This window comes from Prinia subflava, chromosome 19 (genome assembly GCF_021018805.1).
Source record: "Prinia subflava isolate CZ2003 ecotype Zambia chromosome 19, Cam_Psub_1.2, whole genome shotgun sequence".
Classification (NCBI taxonomy): Eukaryota; Metazoa; Chordata; class Aves; order Passeriformes; family Cisticolidae; genus Prinia; species Prinia subflava.
The window spans coordinates 1,797,595-1,815,595 of record NC_086265.1 but is presented as its reverse complement, the minus strand read 5'-3'; the positions used below and the strand labels follow the sequence as shown (position 1 = coordinate 1,815,595).

Here is an 18,001-nt window from a genome sequence, read left to right as displayed (position 1 = left end):
TCTGCTGTGCTAGCGGCTCTTTCTGCAGCCAGGCCCTTCAAACGAGGTTTTAATTCTTAAACACTGCTGGGCTCACGCTGGGCTGTGTCCCTGCGTGCTCCAAGGGCTGCCCGAGCGGGATGGGGACTGAGTGTGCTCTGGGGAGCTCCTGGGGTGCTGCTCACCAGGGATGCTCCCTGCAAGGCCAACCAGTGCTCCCAGGGATGCCAGGTGTGGGACCAAGGCATCGTCACCTCCTTCCTCCACCCCACTCTCCATGGCATGTGCAAAACACAGATTTTCACTGGGTGCAGCCCACTGCGTGCTCTCACGGGAATTCATAAAGCTGGAGACCAAGGAGCTGTCTGAAGACAAAACCAGGTGGGTTTTTAAAAAATTTAATTTCTTTTTTTAAATAAATCTGACTTTACGAGCAGGCCCACGAAATTCCTTTCCTCCGTAATCCAGCTGAATTCCACGCAGACAGAGCAGAAAACATCCCAACAATTTCTAAAGCTTGCACGAAAAGTAGGTCAAAAAGCTTCCCCAATGTTTCAACAGCTTGAAGCAATTTAATTGCAAAAGCAGGACCAAATGCTGACCCCTCCCTCCCTGCCTCCCCTCCCCGGCAGATTTACGAGGGTGGTAAAAGCTCGCCAAGCCAGAGCCTCAGTTAAAGGCAGTAACCAAAGCCTTGTATCTGGTCTCGCAAAACTCGCTTGTGCTCTACGTCGTGTTCCAGTGAACAGATGCTGCCCCTGGGTCTCAGGACTGCAAAATCCCACAGCAGCAGCACCAAAGGCTCCCGGACCCAGAGGCAGCCTGAAATAACGGGTCAGACCCAGCAAACCTCACCCAGGCAAACTCCCACGGCCGCCCAAGGCATTACCCGACAAATGGATGCTGTGCCTTTCATCCCCTTCCTGCCTTTCCCCATTAGTGGATAATAATTGCATTGAACGCGAACGTTCCCCACTGACTGAGAGGAGTGATGAATTCTCACCTACCCATCTACTCATTACAACGAGGAGCTAATTGCTGCACCTCTCATTAAGAATTCCCCAACACTGCCTATTTTGCATCCCTGGATTTTCAGCTGACCTTAAGTTTGTTCAAACAGTAACTGTCTGGACTGAAATTTTCCATGCTGAATATCGGCTTCAGGCATCTTTAGTCTTCTTTTTCTTTTCCTTTTTTTTTTCCCCTAAGCAGGGAATTTCAGCCAAAACAACTCTGTCACTTCCAAGAACGAGTTTACAAGAAAGTATGTCTTTCTGCAACATTCAGAAAGATTCTGGGAACTTTTTCTTTGAGCATCTTCAGTACAGTTGATACATCTGGTAAGACTCTCTGCCAGCAATTTGCCTTTATTAGTACAAAAGTGTCTAAGAAGTGTCCAAGCCAAAGAAAAAAAAATTAATAAAAATCTCATCTTGGTGCTTGCCTTAGGGGAATGACTTGGAACTGAGCAGGCAAGCAGAGTGGGGTCCTGGTTCTGGGAAGATGCAGGAAAGGTATTGCATTTCTGCAAAGGCAAGGAAAAGGCTGAGATGGAAGGATGATGTGTGGAGCATCCCAGGCCAACAGCACGCCCCCCAAAAGAGCTGTGAATAAATGCATGGTTTGGGCAGGTAAAGAAACACTGAGACCACCCCCTGGATGATGAGGATGGAGCAGAGGAGCAGGTACAGCAAAGACAGGCGGCTGCTGCTTCCAGCAAACAAGGAGAGGACGAGTTAAGGTTTCAGAGTAGCCCTCAGAGCAGCAAGCTCTTCCACTCCTCCATCTGCAACTTTAATGCTCTCCCAGTAATTTGTTCAGGCAGCAGCCACCCGTGCTGACACTGCACACACGAGCTCGTGTTTGAAAGCCTCTTAAAAAGGACCAAATGGTGAAAAACGCCTTTGATTACACCACGGGCCAAGGCAGGGAGGGGAATTTTTAATTGCCCAATTTGGCACTCGGCCAGGCAGCGGGGTCACCCCCGGCTGCAGAAGCACATTTTAAAGGTAAGGGGGAGCTCATGGCAGAGCCTGGCTGCTCCTTGCTGGGGCTCAAAGCTCCCCTGCATTCCCTGGGGTCAGCGATTTCGGGCAGCTTTCACAGGGATCTCTGAATCATCACCAGAGCCTGGTTTTGCATTTCTACTTGTGCCTGCTGCTCAGGGAGTTTCTTTAGGGAGGGTCCCCTACCTGGGGGTGCAGGCACAACCTTCAAACCTCCTGCAGTAGCCTAGGAAACACCTTGACACCTAACCCAAGAAACCTCAGGGGAACAGAACATTCACTCCATCCCTTTGAAAGCTTTAGCCTCCCAACTTGTTTTCTTTTCTTTTTTTTTGCAATACTACTCATCGTCTTTCAATTACCACATGCAGTAAAGCAAGTTCTGAGTCTTTCCAACATGTCAACCAGGCAGGGATGAAGCATCAAGGTCCATGTTAATCCCAGGAGACAAGTTCCCTCTGACAGAAGATGCTGGAATAGTCCCTGCTAAATCCCAGCTGTCCCTCAAGCAGATAGAAAGCCCTCCAGGCCTAGATGCTATGTGAAAAGCAAGCTCGAGTGTTACAAAAAAGGCTTCTGCAGAAAAAAATTCCCTTTTTATACCAGTGCAATATTCCAGTGAACAGCACAAATGCCATTGCACTGCTGGGACAGTGCCTACATCCCCACCCATCAGCCCTGCAGAAGTGGGAGCTGGGCACTACATGAGCTTACATCTGCTCTCTGCTCAGCATCCCGTCAAAAATATCTGATGTCACGCCAACTACAAAAGCTACGTCAGCCAAAAAAGCAGGCGGGCAACCAGTCAGCAGGACTGCAGCCATTGCAGCGTCATGTGCTGGGAACACGGGGCCAGATCCTGGGGCAGGCTCAGCACCAGCACGGCCAACGCTGTGCTGGGACATGAGAGCCACACTTGGATGGCCGGGAAGGGCAGGGCACAGCACGGACACCCCAGCAAACTCCTCCTCCTGTGCTGCCAGGAGCTCCACAGCATGGACACAGGAACAAACCTCCTCCTGCTGTGCTGCCAGGAGCTCCACAGCATGGACACATGAACAAACCTCCTCCTCCTGTGCTGCCAGGAGCTCCACAGCATGGACACCCCAGCAAACCTTCTCCTCCTGTGCTTCCAGGAGCTCCACAGCATGGACACATGAACAAACCTCCTCCTCCTGTGCTGCCAGGAGCTCCACAGCATGGACACATGAACAAACCTCCTCCTCCTGTGCTTCCAGGAGCTCCATAGCATGGACACACCAGCAAACCTCCTCCTGTGCTTCCAGGAGCTCCACAGCATGGACACCCCAGCAAACCTCCTCCTGTGCTTCCAGGAGCTCCACAGCATGGACACATGAACAAACCTCCTTCTCCTGTGCTTCCAGGAGCTCCACAGCATGGACACCCCAGCAAACTCCTCCTCCTGTGCTGCCAGGAGCACAGGGAGCTCCCAGGTGGGTTGTGCCCCAGGAAACTCCAGCTCATTCCCTGGGTGATGCCAGGTGCATCCTCCAGCACATGAACAAAGACGAGGAGGGGAGGGAAAATCCACCCTGGCAGCTTCTCCGAACCTCACTGATTTCAAAATAAAAAATTGAGGGGAAATGAAAGACAAAAGCCCTTCTCAGCCTGGTGTTATCAAGCAGAGGAAATGAGACTTCTAAAGCTCCCATTCAGAGAGGAGTGGGGGAGAGAAATCCCACTCCAGACGCACTTGAACGAACAGCTTTTGAAATTGAAATGTTGCTCTTCAGAAACATTTAAATTTCCTCCTATTGCCAGGGAGGAGGCAGGAGGCCGAGGAGGAGCAGGGACTCCTCAGTCACACACAGCCCAGCGGGATACACACAGGGCAGCACTCTCAGCCCTGGGAAGCAGGGATTTGTCTGGGAGTTAATCAGGATGGCACACAACATCAATATTGCCAAGTTGGCTTGAAGGGGAATCAGATTTAGAGGGGAGGGAAGGGAATGATTGAAGACAGCTCTATTTAACCACTACTGCTGCAAGTGAGATACACTTAAAGGCAGCTCTCACTCCCTCCCTCCCCACCATCATCCATGATTTTCCCCAAATCCCAGAGACTGAGCTGCCTACTGAGGAGATTGATGGAAAAAGGAAACGCAAACAAGATCTAAAATGGTTTGAGCAATGGCTGAGGTGTGTTGTGGGACAACCCAGACCTCCTCCTGCGTGCAAGAGCAATTGCACCAAGCCCAGGCCACCAAGAACTCTCCCAAGACTCACAGCAGATCCAGCACAGGACGATGAGTCCCAGCACCACAGCCCTGCTCAAGGGCAGCAGCTCCCGCTCCAACTGTGCCACCAAACTGAAGTAACTGCTCCCAACGGAACCAGGGAGCTCCACCTGCCACCTGCACGTCACCACCTCCTCACCCCAATGTCTGCAGGGTCACCCATGGACAGCCTCACTCCGGCTGTGCTCTCAGGGACATCAAAACCTCTCAGCTGTGAAACCACGAGGGACACAGCGGGGACAACACCTCTGCCTGAGGAGTCCACCAGCAGCCTGACCGGCCTCAAGGCCGCACAGAGCACACCCAGTGACCGTCCCAAACACCCCACACGCCTGGGGACACCCACAGGCAGGGGACAGGGGACACAGCCCCGGCTGCTGCCACCAGGATCGGCGCTGGCAGGAGCCCGGGCGGTGCACGGCAGCTGCGCCATCCGTCAGAGCCGGCCGCTCAGAGCTTTATTGTTCCAGTGATTGTGCAGACACGTGGAAGGGGCTGCCTCGACATCAGCCCCTTGTTTGAGGAGCCATTTCCTTCACTGCTCCGCCTGGTTTTCCATCAGGAGGCCGCATCCTGCGGAGGGGGAGCAGTGCTGGCCATCCCCAGCATCCCCAGCGCCATCCCCAGCCAGTGGGGCAGGAGGGTGGGAGGAAACAGCGACCCCCAGCACCAGCAAACACAGGCAGGTGCTGCTCCAGACCTCAGCTGGGAACCAAGCCCTGACCTCAACACTCAACATAAACCTGACGTGAGAATTTGGCGTTTCATGGAGGATTTTCTGCCGTAACAACCCTCCCCCTGTTCAGCAGTTAGAGATGGTCACAGCGCCAGGAGCTTGGGGGTGTCTCAAATGTGTCACACCTTCAGCTCTGCCATCAGAGAAAGACTGACCACGGGAAAACAAACACCAACAAGGGCACGGGACAGAGCAGCTCCCAAAGAATCAGAAACACCATTTGTACCTGAGAATGGCTGTGGGAGTTGCTCAAACCACAAACCTCTGCCCAGCCTGTTCCTGCAGAAAACCATGAGGCACCTCTGCTTCCCCACACCAGGGCATTACAGAAAAACCTGAATGTCTCAGCTCCCAGAGCAAGAATAAGCCCACAGTGAATTTGTTATTATCTGTTAGCAAAGCAGCAGCTTCCCACCAAGGCTGGAATTTCCATCTTGGTTTGGCAGGCACAGGGCTGTGAAATGATTACTGTGTTTACTTTTCCTTTGCTAACTATAAAATCCCATTCCACTGCCCTGCCAAGAATGACTGAAGCTAATAAAATTCAGGCATTTGGAAGAAAGCAATAATAAACCTCCCTTTTGGGGCCTTTATGATGAAATTTCCCCACTCCAATCAGTGATTATGCTGCATTCATGAACACTAGTGATGTCTCCAAGTGCACCCAGATTGACTCAAATCAATATTTAGCTTTGCTCGAGACTGGGAGTCTTTCTCCTTGTGGCAGCTGAAGGCAGAATCACTGAACAAGGCTAGAAGAAGCCTTTGAAAAAACAGCTTACAAGAATAGGAGGCAGCATATATAAATATATAGATATGTATTTCTATATATATATAAAAATGTATGCTTTTCAATTACTTAAAAATATATAAAATGTATACACACATGAATTCACAAATTTACAAATTTCTCTCCAAACATATTGAAAGCCTTTCATATAAAGCACTGTATATATTTATATCCACATACCTGCCTATTCTTTAGGAGTTTTTAGTGTTTGAAAGCCTGCAATGTTCCTGTGTTTACATCTGCCACTCTGTCTGCTGCTGAGGCAGAAACACATTAGCTGCTGGGGGCAATCTGTTCTACATCATAGCTGAGATGGCTGGCATGAGATAAAATAACACAGACCTGAAAACCAGCCTGGAATAAAAGCCTGTGCTTGGTTTGGTCACGTAACCACGTGGGACAGCTTGATCTGCACAAGGCAATGGTTCTTTTTCAAGCAGTCATGGGAACAACAGCGTCCAAAGTAGAGATCAGAAGGCAGAAAGGATCACTGCTGCTCCTCAGGGAACAGCACAGGAGGGGAGAAATCAGACCCTGCTGGGGCAGTGACCAGAGCACTGTGCTCAGAGTCAAGCCTAAGGAAGCATTACCGTGCAGGCAGAGGGGATGATACAGTGCCAGGGCAGCAGAGGAATCTGGAGCAGGATGCCACAGGCTCTGCAGCCCTGGGAGAATCCCTCAGGAGGGAGCAGAGGACTGGGAAACACCACAACCACTGCCCATCTCCTCCTTGGCACTGCCAGAGGACAGTGTGCTTCCTCCTCTCAGGAAAGGGGGCAGGACCCAGGCCAGATGAAGGCAAGCAGAACCCAGGCAGAACACTGGCACCTGCAGAAAATGCTCTGCCAGAGCACTGAGATGACCAAAGAGTAACTAGACAGAGGTCAGGACTGCAAAGAGATGGTTCAGGTCATTCCATCCCACACTGCTTCTCCCCCACTGATTTCTACTTTTGCTCCACCAAACCCAGGGCAGGACAGAGCACATTGCTCCTGCCCTGAGCCAGCCCTGCCGCTGGGTAAAAGCCCATTTCCAAGGACACAGGGAACAGGCTCCACTGTGCTCTCGCTCCTTATCCTCCTGGAAAAAGGTGCCAAGAATTAGAATTACATTTTTCGAGAGCAGCAGAACAAGCCAAGGGCCTGTCAGCTTGTCCTAAAACAACCCCTCTCTGCTCGGCGAGCACGCAGCCAGCATTCCTGACACACACCAGCGTCCATCGCCCCCCGGCCCCCCCATGCAGCACCAGGCTGCAGAGCCAAAAAACCCTCTCAATGTGCTCTGCCTAAAACACAGCCAAGGAGGTTTTCTGTTTAAAAAGCAAGTTTAGGTCCAAAAAGAAAGGAGGTTTTCAGCGAGTGATTTTAACTAGGCCGTTTGGCACTCAACAGTTCCTCTCTATTATGGATGCTAAGGGTGTTGTTAAGAGATGAGGCTCCACGAAGCACGAACGTGAAGTCACAGAGCTTCAGCAAGGGCTGTTGCCATGTTCAAGATGTTGTTACAGCTCCATCACCACAGGCACAAAGAGCAGCACCTCATCTCTGCCAAATCCATCTCTGAAATCACTCCCCCACTCCATTCCCCTCCAGCAAACACCACTGATTGCTGCTGCATCTCCTCCACAGCTTCCACCCCACACTGGGAAGGAAGGTGGGATAATACTGGAGGCCAGTATCAGCTCCTGCCATACCAACACTATTTCCTAAGTCCCACCTGAGGACTGACAAAGCAGCAAACTAGCTCTCCTCTCTCCTACACTTCCAGCACAAAACAAGGCACATTAGAATTCTTGCTATCAGATAAAATAGATACATACAACGTGTACAAACACTTCATAGATGGAGAAAAGCCTCCATGAATCCACACAGCACACCCAGCTCAGCAAAATCCCTACTGCAAGCACAGAGCCAGAAATATTTCTTCCAATTACAGGGGTGAGGCACACAAAGTCAGGGGACTTTCTTTCCCTCCAGCACATCAGGTGAGATGTCGCACTGCGCGAGCCCTGTAATATTGACTGAGTGGAACAGAAAAGTCCAATTATGTAAATGATGAAGCAGGTTCCCTGGAAGCACTCAGCCTCACCACACCGTCCTTCGCCACCGCTGCGGCTTGAAAGGCAATTTAAAAGGTTGTTTTGGATGTCGGTCACCACAAATGAGCTGAAGAAGTGTGAAACAACCTGTGCTTGAGGCACCAGCAGTTCTCCTGTGGGTTTTCCAGCTGCACTGAGCCCTGGCCCTGCTGTCTGAGGCTCGAGGAGCTCTGCAGCCTGGAGCAGACAGGGCAGGGGAGAGCCGGGCTGCAGGCGGCTCAGAGAAGGGTCAGAGGTTTTTACATCCTGCCTCTGGAATATTTCATGAGGGCTTTTCTTGCCATACTCGAGTCTCTCAGACCATGGTTCAGTTCTTTGGCCGCAGGAACTTCAGCTGAGAAACGGAATAAGAGCAGCTCCTTGCAATCATGGTGCTCCCTTCCTTCGCCCCTCAGCCCAGGTCCAGATGGAGGAGCCAAACATCCCACAAGGACCATGCAACGCCCCAAAGCATCTGTTTTTCCAATGAAACCAGCACAATCCATGCATGGGATGGAGATTCCAGATACAACACTCCTCAGGCTGTTCCCTTGGCTTTCTGTCCACACTGGAGATGGCATGGGCTGCTGACCACCCCTGCAGCCATCCTGGCACAGCGGGCAATGGAATGGACTGCCAGCCATACCAGGAGAGCCACTCTGCTCACACCAGGCACACACTCCCAAAGGTGTGTGTGCACATGCAGCTGAGCAGGGATTGACACACTGACACTCATTCCATCCTCATCCATTCCATGCTCTGGAAATTATCTTCAGAGCAGGGAGGAAAGCAGGGAGGGAAATCCAGCCAGAAGTGTTTGTGCTGTGGCAACGTGAACAATGCAAATATTTCAGCTTTTAAATATGTTTGGAATGACAGAGGATGCCAACGTGTCCCTCATCTTCCCAGAAACAGCTTTGAATCATTGCTCCCCTAACGTAAATTCCCCACCCCACCAAATCATTTTTTTTGCAACCAGATTTTTATCAGGCACAAGTCGACAGTGTGAGCAAGCCCACAGCAATGGGTGGGTGTCAAACACATCACAGGAGGATCCTCCTGACTCCACAACCTCAGCTCCACTCGAGCTGCTGGACTCCACAACTCCACACCAGTTGCTCCTGATGGGTGCCCAGCTCCACTGGCCCAACGTCACAGGGAGAGCCCAGCTGTAAGCAGAGTTAACAAGAATTGCTGTTCTCTGCAGGGGAAGGAGGACAAAAGCAGGAAAGACGTAGGTGTGTTTGCACCCGCTAAAATTGTTTCATTTTACTGCTCAGATCTGAGGTTAGAGCCACTTCTACAGAAGCCCACTTCTCCAAGAAGCAGTGGGGAGGCCACACAGCACGGTGCAGGCTTTGCATGGAGCACCCCACAGTCCTCAGGACAAGTTCTCTTCATGGCAGAGTGTTTGAGGAATTTCATTTCCCACAGGGCTGGTCAAGCCAGGCACTGGCACAGATCTCTGCATCTCACTTGGGTTCTGGATAACTGGGATGGAGCACCAGGGTGCTGGCAGCATTGGTGTGTCCCCTGTCCATCGGTGCTAGCACAGCTCCACAGGATCCCTCTGCTGGGTGTCCTGCAGGGTTTGTCCCTCCCCACCAGATGTGGCCACAGCTGGCCAAGGAAGCATCTCCCTCTCTCACAGCAGAGACACAGGGCTGGGGACACCAGACCTGCGCTGTCTCTCCATCCCTGCTTGCAGACATTCCCCAAAAGCCCAAGAAACAACCCCCAGAGCTCTTTTATTCAAGTGAAAAACAAACCTCCCGTGGGGAAGGCAGAGCCCAGAGCGATCCCCGCTGCAAACTCAGAGGCTTTGGGAGGACACCCAGGGCCGGCCGACGCTCACAGCTTGTTCTGTTCTCCAGCCCCTGTGTGCTATTGTTCCACAGCAATAAATCACGGGGAGGCGCTGGAATTCCGGGCTGCTTGCCCCAGGAGGGAGCCTGGGGTGCCGGAACCGAGATGCTGCCAGGCTGTGCCTGCTGAGGAACCCAGATGCTGCCAGGCTGTCCCTGCCAATCCCCTCGGTGACCGCCGCTCCCACGCACCCCGCCGGAGCACCACGGCTCTCCCAGCCCAAAGCCCTGCTCTGTGTCCACCCCCTCCGCTCCCTTCCCCCAGCCCTGGATTACTCAATTAGAGATTACGTTTTTGCCAGTTCCCTCCAAGCCAACTGGGGCCTCTGCCAAGGTCAACACAAGTTCCAGCCAGTTTCATTAATAACTGCGAGACCAACCCACTGGAAACTCTGAGAGGTTAATCCCAGCAACAGATCAATGTTCCCATAACAAAGCCACGGAGCAGAAACGCAACTGGTGATTTACCAGCCAGCCCAGTTATCTGTGCTGGGAGCCGTGGCACTGCTCCTCCACCCTGTAGCAGCGCAAATCCTGCAGCCAGAGCCTCCTGCTCCTTTCCCCTGGTGCATTTGTCAAGGATGGAGCAGCCAGCAGGGCCAGCACTGCCAAGGCACTGGGCAGTGCAGTGAGGAGGGAGCAGAGCTCCCGAAAGGCCTTTCTGCTGTCCTCAGTGCCCTGCCAGCCCACGGCCAGGGCAGGAGTTAGCAGGCTGGCCAAGAGCCTTTTCCATCCCACAGCCTGTCTTCCAGGAGTTCATTGTAAATTGGGCTCTGGAACGGGCAGCCAGTGTGAAATTTGGCATGTATGCTGCTGGCTTCAATGCATCATTAAAAAGGCATTTCAAATGTGTTAATTCCTCCTTTTTCAATTAATTGCTTTTAAAGCTACATTGATATGCATGAAAGCAAAATACCCTCTGCCCTAATTTCTCTTTTGCCATACCTATTTCCTGACCTTAATGCTGTCTTTTCCAAGTCTACCCCCCCACATACACATTTCTTATTTCATTTTTCAGTCCATAACACAACAAAAATGCTCATGCAGAAAAGGAAGAAATTAAAACCTTTGCACAATGTAAAGCAGAGTCCAAATCTTAACAACACATGGCTTCTTAATTGCCTTTTTCCATCCATGGTTGTTAATTATTTTACAAAAGAGGGAAGTGGCATTGTCCCTTGTACACATGGGGAAATCTGAGATAGAGAAAGGGGAAGAGACTCACCCGGTGACCAGCAGGCTGCCAGGGCAGATGGCAGCAAGGTTCAGGTTTCCTAAGCTCCACCCAGCCCCATTCCCGTGGGATTCCACGGCTCCCTGAGAGTGAATTCCTGTCCTGAACAGGCCACTGGTAAGTGCAGCCCTAGCAAGGGGACTAAATGCAGATCACAACTGACTCACATCCTATAGGAAGGAGCAGCAACCCACACGTGTGGTAGTAGAGCAGTCTTAAAAATGGGGAGAAGAGCAGTGAAAGCATAACAGGAATGAGAAGAGAGGGAAGGGGAGAGGCAGGATGAAACTCCAGGTCTAGAGAGGGGAGAGCAGGTGCTGAGTGAGCGGGTGTGCCATGCTCACTGTCCCTGTGGGGACATGGGCAGCACCAGCTGTGCACGAGCGTGCAGGGAAGGGATGGGGCACATCACTGGCCTGCTCTCTGCTTTACTCCTGGCTGCTGTTATGTGAGGGAGGTCTGTGGCTTGATTGGAAAGAAAGCAGAAGCCACCGAGGGTCCTGGGAACCAGCTCCTGCCTCTCTGCCAGGAACACACCTGGCAAAGCCACTCCATAGCAGCTTTTGCAGTGAATCCAGGCTCACAGTGACTGAAAAAACAGCCCTGCTTTAGCTGTTCTGGTTACTGTCAGCCAGATCAAGGGAGAACCTTCCTGGGGGAAAAGCATCAGCCCCAGCTGGCACAGAGGGCACAGGGAGGTTTCATTTCTCCCCAGCACACTGAGCTCAGCACAGCCCTCCAGCACAGCAGGAGCCCAGGACCACAGCACTGAAGCAGCACGACATGCAACAGCAGGGAAAAGGATGCTGAAGTGGGGTAAAGCAGGCAAGAAAACAACTTCCAGCCTCCAGCTTAAGAAGAAACACCAGTTTTTGAGGATATGAGCAAGGTGAGGTTCATAAGGAAAGGTAGTATCTTTTACTTGTCCAAGTGAGATTTAGCTGAAAGCTGCTGTGTTTGAAAGGCACGCTGCCCAAAATTGTGTCTGCTTTCTCCAGGGAAAATGCACTGATCCAAGAGCTTCTCCTTACAGCCTTGCTTGGAGTGAGACTGCAGTGATACTGAATATGGTTTAAGGGGCCCAGCTCTCCTCCTGTTTGGGAGAGGTAGATGAGGAACAAAAGATGAGAAATCCATTTCTCTTCGGGGGAGGAAAAACTCTGAAGCCTGTTACCAGCAGTTACTCCATCAATTGTTCTGTCTGTGTTCAGTGCATAGATTATAGCTCTAAAGAAAGGCCTTGGAAACGTGCAGGAATGGTGTTGACTTCTCTCCCCTGGGCTGATGGTTGGTAAATCCAGTTATCAATGGTTATCAGGGATGTGCTAAACTTATATCCCATCACAGACGTGATTCTGCATCTCAGCTCAATGGCTGCTCTGAAACCAGGAGAGACCAAGACGTATCCACTGCCCGAGAGCAACATCCATTACAGTTACATCCCCTGGGACAGTCAGGCTGGCGCCCAGAGCGTGTAACCAAACCCCTGCCCTTTTTATTGAGGGCTTTGTGGGGCTCTTACTGTGCAAAAATGAGCTCAATCTGCAAAATCACCATGAAAACCAGTCCTAGCACTATTCCCCGTGAGTAAATCGAGCTCCTCCCCACGCAGTGACTGCAACAATGAGGAATGGGGTAACGGGTAAGGGAGTAGCTCCTGGGATACTCTGTCTGAACAACCAGCAGTGTGTTTAGCAATCCTGGGCTCACATGGTGCAGCTCACCCAAAGAGCTCACCCAGCTGCCAGAGCTGCCCTAGATAAAGCACTGAGAGACTTGGTCAGGCACTGAGTCAGCAGCACAGACAGAACAGCAAATATCTCTCTCCAGCCCTGGTCACTGGGACACATGTCCTGCCACCGCGTGTGTGACACGTCTCCCTCAGCACAGAGCCTCTCAGGAAGGTCTTTATCATCTGTCCTGGGTGGTGAGTTCAGTGCCCAGTGCTGAATTCAGCCCTGGCTGGCTTAGTGTGGGTGCAAGAGGAGGTTCTACCTGTGTCCACAGCCCAGATCTGCCAGTGCCCAGAGCTGTGCCCCAAAGGGCTCTTGGCATTTCCCTGGACCCACAGCCAGAGCAGCTCCTCCAGTGTGCTGAGGCTCACTGCAAAGCACACATTGGCTTTAGGAGCTTTTCCACGACCTTAATGTCCACCAGCAGTTTATAGCCTAGTCTGAGGACAACTGCTCAGGACTAAGGCCAAAAGATCGCTATAAACCCAATTTCCCAAGCTGCAAAAGGCTGATATACCCTGTGCCCCAGGCTTGCCTTCTGCTCCCAGCCACTTGAACAGCTCTAAGATCATCCAGCCTTGCAGTGAGCTCCATCAAGCCCATTCTGGAAGCAGCCCCTGCTACTCTGGAGCAACTAATCCCAGCTCCACTCAGGCTCTCACCAGTCAGGGACACCACTTTTTCTTCTTCCTTCCAGACTCTAAAATTACAAATGGCTCCACTAAAAGCATCATCTTGTCTTGCTGAATTGCACTTGAGCTCTCTCTCTCTTTCATTAACAAATGTTCTAAGCCCCATAAAATGCATGTACTTCTTGGAAACGTGTCACAGACCGAGAAGCAAATGCAGCCCCTAAACTGATGAACTGATTCCTCAAGCTCTGCCTATTAGAAACAAATAGTTGAGACAATCCATGGTTTTCTGGTGAGAGGCAGAACAGAACTGCTGGTGGGAAAAATGTGAAGACAGAAAAGTCATCCTGGTTTCTATGTATCTTTGGAGAGGGCTTTTTCATTTTGTGGACAACAGTGCATTTTCCCCATCAGCCACGCAACCAACGTCCCCTGAGGATGCTTCAGAGGCCTCAGGCCTCCCTTGGCATCTGCTCTACTCCAGAGTTAAACATCCTTCTCAATAAAGAGAGGTCAGAGGGATCTCAGGTAAAGCCCACCAGTGTTGTACAGATAAGAAATGTCTGAATACCCCAGCATTCCCAAGGAAGAGCTTTCTTGTTTATGTGCTATTTCACTCAGCTCCTACAGGGATACAGCAAACCATTCCCATCTTCCTGGCTATGAATGTGACTTCCCTTTCACTTCACTGAGGGCTCAGGCAGTTCCCAAGCCCAGCCTGCAGCTGCACCAACCCTCAGCACTGGCATCAGAGCCAGCTGCCCCAGCACATTTATCCAGCAAGGCTCTCCTGCCAACCAGGAGCGTGTCCAAACTGGAGGTAAAATCAAATACAATTTACCCTGAGAGAAGATGAAAGTAAATCCAAACAGGCACACAAGCAAGGGATTTCTCTTTGCAACATTTATTCCATGCGCAGAGGGGACAATTTTAAGTAAACGATTTGCTTTGTTAAATGAGACTGGGACAAGGGAGGCTTTCCTGGGGAAGATTATATTAAAGAACCACCAGAAACCAATTCCACCCCTTCAAACACCAATATTAAATAAAGAGATGTGATAAATGAGAAGCGTCAAGTAAAAATCAAATCAAGGCAGAGTATCCAGAAAAGCCAGACATGACCATCCTTAATTCAGCCTACAGGAGCTTCCAAACTGTTCTGCTGCATCTAAAAAAAAGCCCATGACTGTAACAGTTATGGGGAGAGCTGATATGCTTCTGTTCCCCCAAAATGGTCACCCCACCTCAGGGAAAACCATCCAGTACCTCCAAGCAGTGGGAACCACAATTCCCACTGAATTCAGCAGCGGCTCAGAGCCTCAAAGGCAGCTCTGCACCAGCCCAAAACACAGAGCCCCACCCAGCTGGCAGCACAACCCTCAGCACTGCCCTTACCTTGGAGAGGTCCTCTGTGCCTCCCTGCTGGCTCTGGCTCAGGAGAGGCGAGTGCCTCAGCAGGGGCTCCTGCAGCAGCTCCAGGCGCGGCCTCTTGGTTTCAATGAACTCCAAGTCCGACGGCTTGGTCAGGTCAGAGAGATAGGAATGGCCCTCGGCTCTCAGGTGCAGCTCCTGAGATCTGGGGACAAAGGGAAAGGAGCCTTTAGAAAAGGAACCACCTCTGCTGTCCCCTGCTCCACAACTGCAAACCACTGGAGGAGGACAGGGCTCAATTTTCCAGAAGGATCCAAGTGCAGCCAGGTGCTCCTGCACTCAAACATCTCTGCAGACCCAAAGGCTGGGCTGCTGGGCATGGTGCATGTCCTGCAGCAGGACCACCACCAAGCTCCAAGCCCAAGGGCCACCCTGCTGTCCCCCTCCTCAGCACCACTGCTGTGTCACCTGCAAAGCCCTGCTGTCATCTCCTGTCCCACCAATGTGCCTGTCCCTACACCAGGAGAAAGTGTTGCATGTCTGAGCCTTCTCATGACACGTGGGTTGGACTGGTCAGAAAAAGGCAAAGCTTGGAAAATCCTCAAATCCACCCCATAAATCCTCCACTGCTTCCAAGACCAGGCAGAGCTCCCTTCTGCCATGTTTGGCTTATTTAGCCAAAGGTACCTGTCCCAGGGTTTATATTTAGTGTCTTCTATAGGAATAGTAAGGATTCTATGGTGGGGAAAAATGCCTACTCCTCCATGGCTAGACAGTAGGGATTTATTTTTCCAGGATGGGGGAGGAAAGAAACCAGGCACATGCAGTTGCACATCTCTGACACAGAGCTGGCAGGCTGTAAAGGCACATTATCCAGTGATAGCAACTGCACCAACGAGTCACATCGAGCTCAAACATCTTTTACCTGTTAAATGGAATGCAGTTGGTAATACCTGGAGAGTGGGCTTGGTTTTTATTTTTTTAAACAAATGTTGAACTTTTTTTTGTACTTCTGCTTTCCTCAGCAGGCTTCTCTTGTGGGAATTGTAAAGGGATCCTACAAAAATACATTAAACCTTTTACGATGCCCTAGGATGAGCTTTGCTGCAGCAGCTCCAAGGGTGTGTTTTTAACACTTCGGGCAGAAGTGTCTCTTAAAAAAATAAAACGAAGCACAGGAGATTCCAAGCTTGTGAAAAAGCATGGTTTTTTGGTTTTTTTTTTCCTTTTCCCCTTAAACAAGATTGTTGCAATTCTCCTGAGCTGGTGGTAAAGTGTCCTCCCCAGTTACTAAACACTAACAAACATCACAGCCCTTGGAGCTGATTGAAGGGGAGGGAGAAGGAGCAAGCACAGAAGACAAGGGGGTCTTCTGAATTGTCAGCCCCCCATCCACAAACTGCAACTGCTGACATTAAAAATCTCAGAAAAGATGGCAAAAAGGGAAGGATCCAGAGTGCCCTGAAGCCAGCAGCTGTAATGGCTCTGGATCACATCCAGGGAGAGGATCTTGTAGAAATCCACCCTTTTAGGGCTGCCACCCTGAGCACTGTCCTGTGCCCTCCCCCGCAGCAGCGTGGCCACCTTAGCCCAGCCCCAGGGAATCAAAATAAAATTGGGGGGGTTATTTTTTAATTAACCATCAACAGCAGGCACAAAGCACACGCATGCCAAGCTCTGGTGCTGGGGGTTTGGCATTGGGATTGGGCAGCAGCTTTGCTGCTGACACACAGAAACAGAATCTGGCTCATCCTCTTCCTCCTCCCCAGCAAAAAGGGGCAGGAGAATGGCAAAGCTCCAGCACTGCCTTTGGTGCTCCAACATCCCAGACAGAATGTACAGCTCGCACAGCAAACCCTCCAGAGCTGAACAGACCCGAAATCTGGCACTGAAGCACAGCTCGCTTCACCTGCAAACATTTCCGTGCTGAATGATCCTCAACTTTTCTCAGCAAGCCCAGAAATCTCTCCTGGCACCTCTCAGGTTTCCCCTGCTGCCTGGTCCCAGCCCTTCACGCAATCCCTGCCTGCCCACAGCTGCACGCTGGCATTTCAGGCTCTGCCGTAAAACCCAGGAACAATAAGCAACTGTTGAGCTGGGCAGGTGCTAAAATATTCCAACACCCAAGGTCCTGCTCTACTGAGGCAATTAAAAATCAGATTTATTTTCATTTCTCCTCCCCTTTTGAAGGCTGTATTACCAAGAAGATGCTAATTGACAACGGATGGCTCCAAGACCTCTGCAGTTGTCAGGAACTCGACACAACTGCTCCACTCAGAAAAAAACCCCATGGATTGTGAAGATAAGAGCACCACTGAGCTTTACAAAGGCAGTTACTCACAGCGAGGCAGGGGCCACGCCAGGGAAAGCAGCTGCAATGTTATAAGGTGCTATTTTATTTCCATTTCCACATCCACTGGAACGGCTATTAACTTTATCCACTGGAATTTCCAGCCGCTCCCGAGATTCCTTTGCCCAACACAACCCGCTCAGCCTGTCCTGGCTGCAAACACAAATGTTTTTGCTTGAAGCCTTCACACCTTTCACTCCTCACATCCACACCTGCAGCAAGCTCTTTACAACAGACTTTTAGACAGTGAGAATGCTGCTGTCAGTGCAAAAATGACTCTGCCTGAAAAACCCTCCCATTACACCGAGTCTGGGGTTTGCTGCATTTTCCAAATAGTTCCCACCCATCTGGTTTATTCCAGAGATTCCTACTTTGCTGAAGGGAAAGAGAGTTTTTAATTGCGTGTGAGTTGTGCATAATTAAATGAACCAAAGCAAATGCCAGCATTAATTATGAAATGGGGCAGGTTAGTCTTCACCTGAGTCCTTCACCACAAACACTGGATACTTCAGAGGAGCAGGGCAGCCTGAGATGTGCTGACACACAAGGCTGGGTGCCCAGGGCTTGCCCAACTTCCAACCACCCCCACAGAGCTCTGCTCGGGGCAGGTCCAGGTCCAGACGACTGAGATAACCCAAGATGAGACCTTTGGTTTATTACTTTGGTTTATTTAATCCGACAAACGAATCGCGCCCTCCCAGCTGCAGGGCTGCGTTACTCATTCACCGGGGAGACTCCTCAGCAGACTGACAGAGGGTGTAGGGAAGGCATGAGCAGATGAAATCCTACAGCAGTGTGGGGTGCCTGCAGCTTGTCTCAGCAAGTGTACAAGATGGGCTGAGAACACGGGTTGTCTGGTAGCTGGGTATCAAGGAATCAAAGAATCCTTAAGATTGGAAAAGGCCTCTAAAATCATTGAGTCCAGTAATTAAACTGTGAGGTGAGGAAAGAGGATCAAATGAGATATCCT

The 18,001-nt window shown here is 50.9% G+C and overlaps 1 protein-coding gene across 11 annotated transcripts in view; it reads right to left on the bottom strand.

Moving 5' to 3' along the window:
* NCOR2 (nuclear receptor corepressor 2) overlaps positions 1–18,001 on the bottom strand; it is a 226,047-nt gene that overhangs the window by 119,116 nt on the left and 88,930 nt on the right. For all 11 annotated transcript variants that reach the window (XM_063416136.1, XM_063416131.1, XM_063416140.1 and 8 more), the window contains exon 4: positions 14,706–14,886. In XM_063416136.1, the coding sequence (XP_063272206.1) occupies positions 14,706–14,886 (181 nt within the window). The remainder of the gene's footprint in view (positions 1–14,705; positions 14,887–18,001) is intronic.